At 32.3% G+C, this 14535-nt stretch overlaps 1 protein-coding gene across 1 annotated transcript in view; it reads left to right on the top strand.

The window, feature by feature from the left end:
- LOC106099879 (golgin subfamily A member 4-like) overlaps nucleotides 1–11494 on the top strand; it is a 52146-nt gene extending 40652 nt beyond the window's left edge. The window contains exons 6-13 of the mRNA XM_013278563.1: nucleotides 776–1521; nucleotides 4163–4268; nucleotides 5532–5652; nucleotides 6002–6863; nucleotides 7254–7453; nucleotides 8545–8673; nucleotides 9337–10529; nucleotides 10992–11494. Of these exons, the coding sequence (XP_013134017.1) occupies nucleotides 776–1521; nucleotides 4163–4268; nucleotides 5532–5652; nucleotides 6002–6863; nucleotides 7254–7453; nucleotides 8545–8673; nucleotides 9337–10529; nucleotides 10992–11494 (3860 nt within the window). The remainder of the gene's footprint in view (nucleotides 1–775; nucleotides 1522–4162; nucleotides 4269–5531; nucleotides 5653–6001; nucleotides 6864–7253; nucleotides 7454–8544; nucleotides 8674–9336; nucleotides 10530–10991) is intronic.
- Nucleotides 11495–14535: the final 3041 nt, after the last annotated feature.

The following is a 14535-nucleotide window of genomic DNA, read 5'->3' as shown; positions in this document are numbered from 1 at the left end:
GAATTATTATTATTATTATTATTATTATTTCAAAGTTAAATAATTCAAATATTTACATTTTCTCGAAATTATTGTGTTGATATGAAAATTCTAATTAAGACAGAAACAAATATTTTTATCTTCATATTTCACGGTCATAGAGAACTTTTATATATTTTTGCGTTGAATTTTACATTGATAATAACGAACATAACAGGAAACTGTAAAATGCAAATATGTATAATTTGAAGTGTCAATTGTCTAATAGTTTGTGTCCTGGCTGTCAATTTAACGGTCATGGGTTCGAATCCCGGAGCTGCAGTATCGCGAACCATATCTTAACAAATTCTTACCTGTAATTATTATAATAAATATGAGTAAATTAACCAAAATATATTAATATCTACTATTATAATATATATACTATTATAATAAAGCGTAAACACACACTTCTTTGTTGCCTAAGATGTCAGCAATTACAGCATATTTTTGAATACCTCTTTTGTTAATAAAAAGCCCTACACTTACGTCACGTTTTAGGCTATATATTTTTACGCCGTTAAACTTAGGGGTAAATATTTTGGATAAATCCCTAATGTTGGAAAGAGACCATAAGTTATTGCCAACATCAAGGTAGCAAGGTTGCCATGGTTTGACATCATGTCATTTTGACATTTGCTATTGATAATTTGACAAATGTAAACTATAAAATAAGATTTTCATTAATTTTAAGATTAAGCCGCACAGGAACAGCTAGTTTTAAATAAAAAAAAAATAATTTTCTTTGATGTTTCAGGTTACATCAATCATCATACGGATTCATCACAGTGCTATCAAACGAACATACAAAAAATCTACAAAGATACATCTTTATCACAATTAGATAAAGAACTAGATATGACATTAAAAGAGATGTCCAGAAAAAAACCACCTTTAGTCCCTAAAAAACCATTCCGAGATCTAGATCAATCAGATTCCAACTCAGATCAAGAATCTAGACCTAAAATGTCAGGGATAATGGCTAAAGTATCAAAATTCGAATATTACGCTAAACAACAAAAATGCGTGGGTAGAAGTCAATTTTATACAACAAATGATAATGAGATATCACCAAAAGTGTTCAGTTCCAACTCTTTGACAGTGAATACGCCAGCTAAAGACGTATTAGGTGATAAAATAGTTCCCAATTATATGACAAAATTCAAACACGAACAGAAAATGATAATATTAAATGAGAATAATCTTGAAACGAAGAACTCTAACATACGGAATAAAACTAAAATCGACGATATCGTAAGAAACTTCGACGATACCAAACTTCCTAAGAAAATAAACAATGAAATGAGATCGGAAAATGTATACGGTCGTATTAATTCTGAATCTAAAAGTAATCTAGATTGTAGAAACAATCTGGATGAAGAATGTTCTAGAAGGGACCAGAAAGGGGTTGTGACGTCATCTTTTGATAGGAGTCCGCAATATCTACCAGTTTACAGCAACTGTCAATATGAAAGAAGTGATGCTGAAAATATGAGAATAAAGGTATGGATTTTATTTTTTACTTTTGCTCACGAATACGTTCGCGTGAAATAAAAAAATATAGCCTATGTTACTCACAGACGAACCTTAGTAATGGAGAAAGAATTAAAAAATCAGCCCAGTAGTTTTTACATGAATCAAATGCATACAAAAACACAAATCTTTCCTTTTTATAATATTAGTATAGTAGTTTAAAAACAAAAATGTAGCCTATATGTTGTTCCAGACTCTCCTCTACATCTGTGCCAAATTTCATCTAAATCCGTTCAGCAGTTTAGGCTACAAACTCTAACAAACATCCATCCATCTAAACTTTCGCATTTATAATATTAGTGACTTATGTGTTTTTGTTTTAAAATATAATACTTGTCACAATGGCAACTCTAAAATTAAACTAAAAAATAATTTTTTGATCTATGAGTATATGCTTAACTTTGATTCATTGCATTTATTTTACACTAGCTGTTCGCATGCGGCTTCATCCGCATGAAATTATAAATTTATTGTTTGTATTTGTCAAATTCTTTATTGCAAATGACAAAATACCAATTACCTTAATATGGCAATCTTGCTTCCTTGATGTTGGCAACTTATGGTCTCTTTCCCAAATTAGGGTTTTTATCCAAAATGTTTACCCCCTAAGTTTATTGCCGTGAAAATATATAGCCTAAAGCGTGACGTAAGTGTAGGGCTTTTTATTAAAATATTATTCAAAAACATGCTGTAATTGCTGACATCTTAGGCAACAAAGAAGTGTGTGTTTACGCTTTATTATAATAGTATACATTAAAGTAGTCAAACCAACTTATTTGTTTTAACACCGCAAATATTGTACCTCTCATTCACGAAACCTTTAATCTTTACAGTACACAGATAAAAGATAAAATTAAACGAATAAGTAATTGAAATTAAGGAAACAATAGCGTTATCTAAAGATATCGTTTGACGTAATGATAAACCTCTGCGGCTCTATGCGACAAAACATGGCAGTTTGCTAACGAGCCTTTGTCTAGATTCACGCGAATTAAAAAAAACGATTTATTTTTTTCTTACGTCAACTGTCAAAAATGACAATGGCCAGTAACGAAATGATCACTAGAAAAGCCTAAAAAATAAAAAAAGGCTTCTATATTTTTGTGAATTGTGTTACAATATTGAATAGTGCTTTTTTATGTCAGTGTTCATGTAAATTAGATATTTTAAAAGTGAAAAAATTGAAAATGATTTACAAACCCGTTCAGATTGATAAAAAGCAAAATTCGAATAATCGACTTTTAAAATCATTCGTCAAAACGATAAAACAAAATACGTTCGCATTGAAAGAGTTGAAATTATCCATAGACAAAAACAATGTGCAGAACGACAGTAATAAAATATTTGAACTAACTAATTCTGTGAACGAAAAGTTAGAGATAGTTCATAAACTTCGAAATGACATAAAAATATACCGAACAATTAATACAGTGTTAACGAATCATTATATTAAAAAAACGAGAGACCACGAGAATACAATAGATAATAAAATAATAAAACTACAAGCACAGATAAAACAATCCTACGACGAATTGAAAGCAATGATTTCCAAAATGGCCGACTCAAAATGTGTTGCCAGTGACAAAATCTCCGCACCAATAAAGAATAGTAATGTTTTTCTAGTTGGTAATGATTTAAAATATAATCAAATTAAAGAATTCAAATTTAAAACTGAGATTTATAATAATATTCTTAAAAAGATCGATAAACTTTTTGGAGGTATGGTAAGTTTCCGTCTTTACTCATTATGGCAATATTTAGAAGTATTTTGCCTTCAGATAGAAAAATATATTAAATATTAATTAAATGTAGTATACAGTTTATAGTCACACTTAAAATAAGTACAGTAGGACCACGATAAGTTAAAGTCCAAGGGAAACACAGAATATTTTAAGTTATAGAGGTTTTAAGTTGTCAAGGGTCTGTGTTACATTAGAGGACGTTTGAAAGTAGCGCCAGTGGTGGAGAAATTGAGAAGAAAAGGTTAGTGTGGTATGGACATGTGCGGCGAGACGATGGAGACATAAACATGAAAGTGTTAAGATTAAATGTGGATGGCTACAAAGGAAGAGGAAGACCGAAGAAAATATGGATGGATTGTGAGAAAGATATGCTTAAGAAAGGAGTGGATTCAGATATGGCTGATAGAGATGTATGGAAGCAGCACATACTGTGCCAACCCTCCGTAAGGGATAAGGGCAAGTGGATGATGAAGGGTCTATGTTATAGAGGTTTTAGGCTCTGATGGGAACATATTGTTTTTTGAAGTTATAGAGGTTTTTAAGTTACCGAAGTTTGAATTATCGAGGTCCTACTGTACTTATACTTAATAATGGATGGATGTTTCTAGAAGTTATCTTTAAAACGGTTCAACAGATCTTGCAAAAAATCTTATAGTTTTAGAAGTCTGGAACAACACGTATAGGTTTAAAAAAGGTTTTTTTTAATTCCTCGCAGACAGTCGCGTGCAACCGCTAGTATATAAAAAGGTGTCAGAAACCGATTCACGGTACCCTTATCAAATTAATTAACACAGATAATCATTGCGTAGTATTTGTATAATTTAATCAGTATGTTTAAACGCATCGTGAACATAAATTGTCTATTCCAGGCTTACCAGGACAGAATTAAAGAAGAAGAACAGAAGGAGGCAGAAACTGCTCGGTTAGAGGAAATACTGAACATGTGCGCGGAGTATGAAAGGCAGATAGCCACAGGTATGTTATAACTAGCTATAAATATTGATGTTAAAATTGTACAATCGCGGAAATTCGCGGTGTTTGACTAAAGGAAATTGCCCTGTTTATTATGAGAGAAACTCCGCCTCTTGCGGATGAAAGGAGATTGCATGTGGTTGAGATGCGTATGTTTTTTTTTAAGATGGATGTGTGGTGTGACAGGAATGGATAAAGTTAAGAATGTGTACATTAGAGGGAGTTTGAAAGTAGCGCCAGTGGTGGAGAAATTGAGAAGCAAAAGGTTAGCGTGGTATGGACATGTGCGACGAGATGGGGACATAAACCTGAAAGTGTTAGAATGAATGTGGATGGCTACAAAGGAAGAGGAAGACCGAAGAAAGTATGGATGGATTGTGTGAACGATATGCTTAAGAAAGGAGTGGATTCAGATATGGCTGATAGAGATGTATAGAGCAGCACATACTGTGCCCCTCCGTAAGGGATAAGGGCAAGTGGATGATGAAACTCCGCCTCTTATAAATAATTGGATAGCAGTTAATGCAAATGGGATAATAATAAAAAGAAACTAGCCATTTTTGTTCCGCGTCTCGTTTCAAAATGTTCAAATGATTGTAGCTATAAGTTGGAACCGCCAGTTTCCCTGACTGTACGTAATTTGGGCACACTCCATACATCTCTCTCAGTATATGAACTCCATACACATATCCTCTTCCATACAATCCACATACATTTTTCCGTCTACCTTTGTAATATAACGTACTATAGTTTGATAAAAATGCTTAAAATCTATTGACATACATTTGTTATCATAAGCTGGTAATCTTTTGTTTATTAATCTTTAGTAATATAAAGAGAAAAGATTTGTATTTTTGTATGTATTGAAATAACTCAAAAACTACTGGACTGATTTCAAAAATTCTTTCACCTTCACTTGTATATATTAAGCTTATGTCCACGACTCCGTCCGCGTGGAATTAAAAAAAAATAAGTAGCCTATTTTATCTTCCAGACTATGTTTGACATCTATGCCAAATTTCATCCAGATCCGTTCAACAGCTTTGGCTACAAACATTAACAAACATCCATCCATCTAAACTTTCACAATTATAATAATACTAGCTTTCGCCCGCGACTCCGCCCGCGTGGAGTTCAAAAAAAGAAAGAAGATCCTTTCAGCCGTTTAGGCTACAAACTCTAACAAACATCCATCCATCCATCTAAACTTTCACATTTATAATATTAGTAAGATTAAGAAGTAATATGAATTTATTTTTGTTTCAGGCAACCCCATAACTCCGACAGAAAAGAGGTCACATAATAAAATTATCACAAACGGATCTCTACCGCGCAGTGTCGCCCTCAACAATCCCAACTTCATACAAACCAGTGACGGATATTACAAGTAAGTTTTAAAAAACAACAATAAGGGAATAAGGAAAATTGTTCATATAATAGATTTACTACTTTTTGCCCGCGAGCGTGCTCGTGGAATTAAAAAAAAGTGAGAAGTCTGTGTTCTTTCAGACTTATATATACCAAATTTCATCAAAATCCATTCTGTAGTTTAGGCTATAAACTCTAACATCCATCCATCTAAACTTTAGCATTCATAATATAATATTAGTATTATTAATGCTTGTTATTCTTAAGATGTTCGAAAGAATTTTATGTCTACTATCTCTTTCTACGTAATATAGTTAGAAAGAGAGAATATCAAAGTATAATTTGATTAAAAATTCGATTATTTCTAGATTCGATACAACCAATAGGACAATGAATAATTCCTTACCTTTACAAAGGAATCTATCCAATTACGAAAACTTCGATGAAACACAAGACCAAATAACACCAGAAGTAACTATCAACGATATCGGTAGAATGGACGAAATAGGTATACCCATCTTTGATGAAGAGTTCACAGAAATATCTAGTCCTATACTAATAAGAAAAAACGGTGAAACATCACCTAGTAATAGTCCATACGAAAATATGTATTTCAAAAACTACAACTTCAAACCAAAATCACCTAACACACAAAGTCCAAGAACCAGAATAAAAACCACCTTCGCACATAAGAATCTCTCACCACAATACTTTGTATTCCCAACAGAAGTTATAAATAAAAAAGAAACTAAATGTGCAGGTATAGAAAAACAACTAAGTCTAGATGACGAAATACCTATGATAGATGACACAGATTTAGCTAACGATCTAGAATTCAGGTATTCTAAAATATATAACGATAAAATAGAAAATCCAACAAAAGAATCAAGTCCAGTAGAAATAGATATTGAAAAAACTATAATAAAAAACAAAAGCTTCGATGACGTAAAGAAAGAATTAATGGCAGATATACCTGAGTTGGAAGAATTTGAAAAAGATCTCAAAGATAATAAACGAGATAAAATAATTAAGAACATAACAGAAGATGTTAGGAAAATGGATTTAGAAGCAAGTTCTATAGATAGTGCTGTTTTGGACGATAATGTAGATGATTTAAAAACTAAATACGATAGTTTTAAAGAAGAAAGAAAGAAATTAGTTGCTGAAATTCATGAATTAAAATGTAAAATGTCAGAAATTAGATCACAAGAAGATGATATTTTACGAGACGTAAGTTTCTTACACTTTATAATAATATATCGTAAAGACACACTTTCTTTGTTATTAAGGATATCAGCCATCACATTTTGTTTTTAAATAACCATTTTTTTATATAAAAAACCATGTACTTACGATAGTCCATAGGCTTTAAAATTTCACGCTATTTACTTTAGTTATGAGTAAATTGAAAAAAAGTTATGTTAGAAAGGGACAAAAACTACAAGCCAATAGCAAGGTTACCATGGTAACAGAAATTGTCAGTCAATGGCAAATGCCTTGGTTGTCATTTGAAATTTAAAGTTATACAAATGTAAACGATATAATAAAAAATCATAATTTTATGCAAATGAAGCCGCACGACAATCGCTAGTCTTAAATAATTGTAATTTTTTATTTCAGTTGGAAATGGAGAAAGCCCTAATCAAAGGAGAATACGATTCAGAGATAGCGATATTAAATATAGAACAGAAGAAGAAAGCGGAATTAACAGAGAACGCGAAGAAGATAGAGGAAGAGATCAAAGAGTTGAAGGAGAAACAAGAAATACGACAGAACGAAATAAGAGAAAGAGTTGAAATCGCAACTAAGAAAGTTGAAAGGTTAGTTTACTTTGAATTTTATAAGAAAATATCTCTTTTCGTTCCATACACATCATCATCCACTTGCCCTTATCCCTTACGGAGGGTCAGCACAGTATGTACTGCTCCATACATCTCTATCAGCCATATCTGAATCCACTCCTTTCTTAAGCATATCTTTCACACAATCCATCCATACTTTCTTTGGTCTTCCTCTTCCTTTGTAGCCATCCACATTCAATCTCAACACTTTCAGGTTTATGTCTCCATCGTCTCGTCGCACATGTCCATACCACGCTAACCTTTTGCTTCTCAATTTCTCCATCACTGGCGCTACTTTCAAACTTCCTCTAATCGTTCCATACACAATTCTAAAAATTGCATATTTTCACTATTATCAGTAAATCAGCTTTTTTTATAGAATCAAGCTACTTTATGTTACAATTTTCACAAAACATATTAAATATCCCACTGATCTCTATAAATAGATAGGTCATTGTTTAAAAAATCTTTGATCTGATTTAGACAAATCAGTTAAAATCCTATGTTTTATTTATTGGAATATACAATACCGTCACCAATCATTACATTTAGCTACAAATTGGTGAAAAATAAATACAAACTAGCTGTTCCCGTGCGACTTCATTCGCATGAAATTATGAAAATTGTTTTATTGATTACATTTGTCAAATTCAATTGCAAATGTCAAAATGACATGACATAATGACAATGTGTGGCAATTTTGTTTCCTTGATGTTGGCAGCAACTTATGGTCTCTTTCCCACATTAGGGTTTTTATCCAAAATATTTACACCCTAAATTTAATGGCGTGAAAATATATAGCCTAAAACATGACGTAGGTGTAGGGCTTCTTATTAAAAAGATAATTATTCAAAAATATGCTGTAATTGCTGACATCTTAGGCAACAAAGAAGTGTTTGTTTACGCTTTCGTATAATAGTATAGAAGTGTAGATATGATATTTACATTCACAGAAGAATTACATATTACTTTATATTACACACACATAAAGAAAAGGAGAAACTAAAATTAAAACGATCTAAGGGACCCGATACCGATTTTAATATAATTAAAATTTTTGATTTTTATAGATTAGAAAAAGATTTAAAAGAGAACGCGGCCACTTTAGAGGAATTACAAAACGCGCAGGACATTTTGGATAACGAATCGAAAATCTTCGAAGATTTAGAGTTCCAGCATTTGGAAGAGGAATCAGAGTTGTAAGTTGTATTTCAGTATAGATTAAGTAACATTTAGAGAGAGAATTAACTCAGGAAGACCCTACATTAAAGGCTTGTTTTAATAATAATTACGAGAAAGCTACAATTTACTTTCAAATTATTACAGTAATCATATTTATACATAGTGAAAGGGACGATCTTGTACGGGGAGGATTGCGCGAATAAAATAAATAAGAAGTAAACCAAAACTAAACAACTTTTAATAAGATTTACAAATTGAGAAATATATGTACAATTCAGCCTAGCGTTGTGACATCTTCTCGAAGACTACTTCAATTATTTACAAAAGAATTAATAAAAAAATGTACATTCTTATTTTAAAAAGGATTAAAAATAAAGACACAAAGAGGTTTATTGAATCGCCAACACATAGACCATGTGTTTTTTTTATTCTTAACTGGTTTTCACCCACGAGTCCATCCGTGTGCAATAAAAAAATTAAAAGTAAGTGGTCTTTGTGGCCTTCCAGATTATCCTCTACATCTATGACAAATTTCATAGAGAACCATTCAGCAGTTTAGGCTACAAACTCTAAAAAAAACATCCAACTAAAACATTCGAACTTATAATATTAGTAAAATTAATTTAAGCATATTACTGGTTTCTTCAGTTCTGTCGTGTACATTTATTGTTTTATTTCAGATTAGCAAATAGAGAAGATATACAGAACGAAATCATTTCATTAACAAAGAAGATAGACGCACAAAAAAGTAGAATACTAACATTAAAATCTGAAGCCAATAATAATCTGACATCAGCATTAGACGAAACTAAAATATTACAATCTAGATATGTGAAATTACTAAACCAAGTGGAAGAATTAACGGGCAAAGTGCAAACTATAGAGAAAGAATTAAAACCGATTGTAACTAAATTGAACGATATCGAACGAACACAGTCACCTGATAGTGCATTTTACACAGACCAGACAAGAGCGAAATCTGACGAATTCGGTTATTCCCCTCAAACTTCTGACAGCGATGAAATCGATATAAAAATAACAAACTTCGAAGATCATACAAAACATATCAAAGACAAATTCAATTCCATAGATCAGATGTCTCAATCTATGATCGTTGATTTGGGACGTGACGTCACAGAAGTTAACGAAACTCGCTTAAGCGAAAGCCCGTCTAAATCTTCTACTTCTTCTAAAGAGAAGAAAGGATTTTGGGAGAGGAATTTCGATTCTTTAAAGCGGAAAACCAAAGATAAGAAGAAACCGGACATTATGTCACAGAGCTTCAACGAGAATATCTTCTATAACAGTGAAAATATAGAAATAGATTTAGATAAATTCAACAGTTTAAGACATTCTAAAAAGAATAAAAATAACGGTCCATTAAAAAGTAACTCGTCATCAAAGATACCAACATTCGCAGCGCTAGGGAAGATAATTAAAAAAGATTCGTTTAAAAAACATAAAATAGACGAAGTTAATGAAAAAAACCGTTACGTTAAAAACGTTAAACCGGTAACTGATAATAAATATAAATCGAAATCTTTGTCACCTGATAAAGTACCAAATGAAATTAACAATAAGAATGAATTAGCTAAATCAATGACGGTTACTTTCGAAAGAACAGATTTTAATGATTCAGGAACTAAATTATTGTATAGAAAGAGTTGTGGAGACGAACCTAATAGGAGTTTAGAGTATAAAATGTCGGAAAGCGGTAAAATTCCATCACAAGATGACATAGATCGTATATCGAAGGTGACAATGGACGCCCCCATACTGACAAGTGACACAGACATGAATTCTCTAGGTAAAAGGACATTGGACAGTCTGATGGAAATAGAAAGAAAACGTATCGAAATGTTGGAAGAACAAGGTAAGTTTATTAAGAAATTTTTAGGTATTTTCATATTTATTTTAATCACAATAAAGTTTATAATATAGTATTTATAGATAATTTTCAGGTCAAATTAACCTCTTTTATATTTTTTAAAATTTCTTTCAAATTATTTATTGGCTCTTGGCTGAGAATTTAAGTAATCATAGCAACCTCTTTTGCTGCTATTGCCTTGAATTATCTGTCACTTTCTTGTAGAGCATTTTCTTCCAATTTATTGCCCCCCTAAGGTTAATAGCGTGAAAATATATAGCCCATATCGAGTTGTAAGTATTGATTGTTCTATGTTATATTAGGGTGTAAAAGGAATTACGCTTCAGAACTAAACATATCCAATTGTTGATTTTTTAAAAGCTACTAACTGTAATGCCTTATTAAAAATAATTAATAGTTACGCAAAACATATTAATATGTTAAATTGACAATGACAAATAATTTCAGGATGCCAAGTAATAGAAAACGAAAGAGAGAAGATATCAGAATTAAAACGCAGAGCTCAGGATGAAACCAAAAAGCTATGGGACCAGAAGAACAGAATAGGACAGGCGAAGTCATTCGACGGTGACGTCACAGAGAACGACCGAGCACGTGACGTCATACTCGACAGACACGTGAACGACAGACTTGACAGACACGTTAGTGAAGTCAGACCTGATAGACACGTCAATGACGTCAGACCTGATAGACACGTCAACGACGTCAGATCTGATAGACACGTCAACGATGTCAGACCTGATAGACACGTCAGCGACGTTAGATCTGACAGACACGTTAGTGAAGTCAGACCTGATAGACAAGTCAACGACGTTGGAACTGACAGATACGTTGGCGACGTCAGACCTGATAAATACGTCACTGATGACGTCAGATATGGAGTGGACGACGCGAGTGTGACAGATGACGCGTTTAATCTAACCAGCTCGACTATATTTGAAGAAAGGTGAGTTAAAATCAATTATATTCTTTTTTTTATTATTTTCTTTTACCATGATAATGCCATCTGATGTTAAGGTAGTCAGTAGATTGTATTCTTGTTTAGTAAGTGCATATTGTGTCCCTCTACAAGCTCCTTGAGAACCTCCTTCTTTTTGGAAGTCGATCAAAAATAGACCAAATACTCCCTTTGGCCCGCGATTTCGTCTGTAATTAAAAAACATGTAGGTTACCTTTGTGTTCTTCCAGACTATCCTCTACATCTGTATTAAATTTAATCGAGATTCGTTCAGCAGTTTAAGCTACAAATTCTAACAAACATCCATCCATCCATCCATCTAAACTTTCGCATTTATAATACTAGCTTTCGTCCGCGACTCCGTCCGCGTGGTTTTAATAAAAACAAAAGAAAGTAACCTATGTGTTCTTCCAGACTATCCTCTACATCTATGACAAATTTCATTAAGATCCGTTCAGCCGTTTAAGCTACAAACTCTAACAAACATCCATCCATCCATCCATCCAAACTTTCACATTTATAATATTAATAAGTATGATTAGTAAGATTGTGAGTTTGTCGATTGTTTCGCCTCGACTGTTTAGTTGCACAACTAAAAATCGAGTAGTATACCTCCATAAGCTCATAGGAATCAAAGCGAGACTAAACATTATTATCTCCCCCGCCTTATCCTACTCCCGTAGGGTCGGCGCACCGGGTTTTCGTCCGGGTTTTCCTCCTCTATTATCCGTCATCTCAGTCATCACTCCCTTCTTGATCATGTCACCTTTCACGCAATCCATCCATCTCCTTCTAGGTCTACCTCTACCGATGTACCCCTCCACATTCATAACTAACATCCTTCTTGTTACATGCGATTCATCCCTTCTCATAACATGCTCATACCACTCTAACCTTTTACTCCTTATTTTCTCAACCACTGGGGCTACTCTCAAACTTCCTTTAATATTCTCATTTCGTATATTATCCAATCGTGTTACCACACATCCATTTTAACATTCGCATTTCCGCCACATGTATTCTTTCATCCGTCCCTAATCGTCTCCGTTTATCAAAGCGAGACTAAACAGTTGTGCGATAGTTTAGTCAATACGCACGCTCTCAAGATTAGATGTATGCTATGAAATGTAATCAGTCAATGATAAGCTATCGCTTAGTTACGACGCGACATTCGTACTAACCACACGTGTGTGAATATTACGAAATAGACAATTGCATAGTGTAAAAATCTATTAGATAAATATTTGAGTGTTCTAATTAAAAATTTGGAGTGTAAAAGTGAATTTTATGAGTTAAAAGTATACGATTTTAATTTGGAACATTTTTTGTAATTGAGAATACAAGAAAATACGTTTTATTGTATAATTAACCCTTACTTCGATAGTGTCCAGACAAACAACCAATTTATAAAATCTACTGAACTAGTTTAAAAAAAAAACATACAGACGAATTGAGTACCTCCTTTTGGGAAGTCTGTCAAAAAAATACTTAAGATATTGATTTTACTGTGTTGGTAACATAATACGTCTTTGCTAAAAAAAAAAACTCCGTCGAAGGGTTAAGGGGAAATATTTCAGAGAAAGCCTTTCTTAATATGATCAAAGGATATTTCAGTTTATTACACATTTCAAATTAATTCTTAAATCTTCTAAATACTAACCTCAAAATATATATTTACACGTTATTACCAGTTTTGTTGAAAAACTTGTTCTTTAGTGGAATTTGTAGACAAACAGAAACTTCGCTTGTTTAAATTCAAAGAAATGTACATTTTCTCAGTAATATAAACATCAATAAAAGAAAGGAATTACCGGCTATTGTTCGTATGGATTTCATAATTATCTTTAAGTAAATAACTTAGGTACTAGTTTTAGTAAAAATCTAGAATTAGAATAAAATAAGTATGAGAAAAATAAAGTATTTAAGCCATAAAGTGAGATACAAATAATGTAATCTTACTTCTTACTAATATTATAAAAGCGATATTTTAGATGGATGTTTGTTAGAGTTTGTAGCCTAAACTGCTGAACAGATCTGGATAAAATTTTGCATATATGTAGAGGATAGTCTTGAAGACTACATAGGCTACTTGCTCTTGTTTTTTTAACTCCACGCAGATGGTATCGCGGGCGAAAGCTAGTAAAATCGTTATAAGATAGGAAAATCAATTCCAACAGATGCATTTTAATTCTTGTCTTTTTTTTTATTTTTTTTTTAATTCTTGTCTATACTAGACCAAATCAATCGCTTCAAAAGTCGTTTTAAATTCACGTAATTAGTCACAATTGCTGCATACATTTGTAACAGAGATATTTATAGTCGAAACAGTACAAAAATATAGTCAACCTTGTTTTTATTCCTAAGAAAGAACGGGACGACTATATGTTTCTTGTATGCGATAGCATCCTTATTAATAACAAAACAATGAAACTATAGAAATGATATAATCTGTAAAAGCATTGCTAATTTCAGTGCCAATTCTTGTCTAAAATAATAATAAGTGGTCAACTTGACGCTGGAATACAGGATGTTCTAAATATTAACAAATTTGGTAAAAAAAATTAATCGATCAGAGAACAAACTTAGTTAATTTTCTATATTATTCATATTAATGGAATTTAAATATCTTAAAGATATTCAGAAAACTAACATAGCAATATCCAGATTGTTTAGTTAAACGAAACGACCTTGAACGACCTCCCCCATATTAAAATATCCAGGCCAAAGGAAATCATATCTGCACACAAATGAATACACACATTCAAGCGAATATATCCCCTATGTCTATGAAGTAAGATATTATAATCGGTAATAGATACGTTGACATCGTTCCATTGACCGAATACGGTTTACAACGAAAGGCATCAACGTGAATCTATTATGACGCATTGTCGTCTTATAGTATACAGCGTGTTATATTTATCGAAAATTTAAATTATATCAGTTCTATAAAATGATTTATAACACCCAAGAGTTTTCCAAAGTGTTTATTTTACTAACCTATATGTAAACTGTATCATAGAGTCCTAAATA

The sequence above is a fragment of the Papilio polytes genome, unplaced genomic scaffold (genome assembly GCF_000836215.1).
Source record: "Papilio polytes unplaced genomic scaffold, Ppol_1.0 DF824325.1, whole genome shotgun sequence".
NCBI classification, from domain to species: Eukaryota; Metazoa; Arthropoda; class Insecta; order Lepidoptera; family Papilionidae; genus Papilio; species Papilio polytes.
Note: the sequence above shows the minus strand (reverse complement) of the source record. Positions and strands in the feature narration are given on the sequence as shown.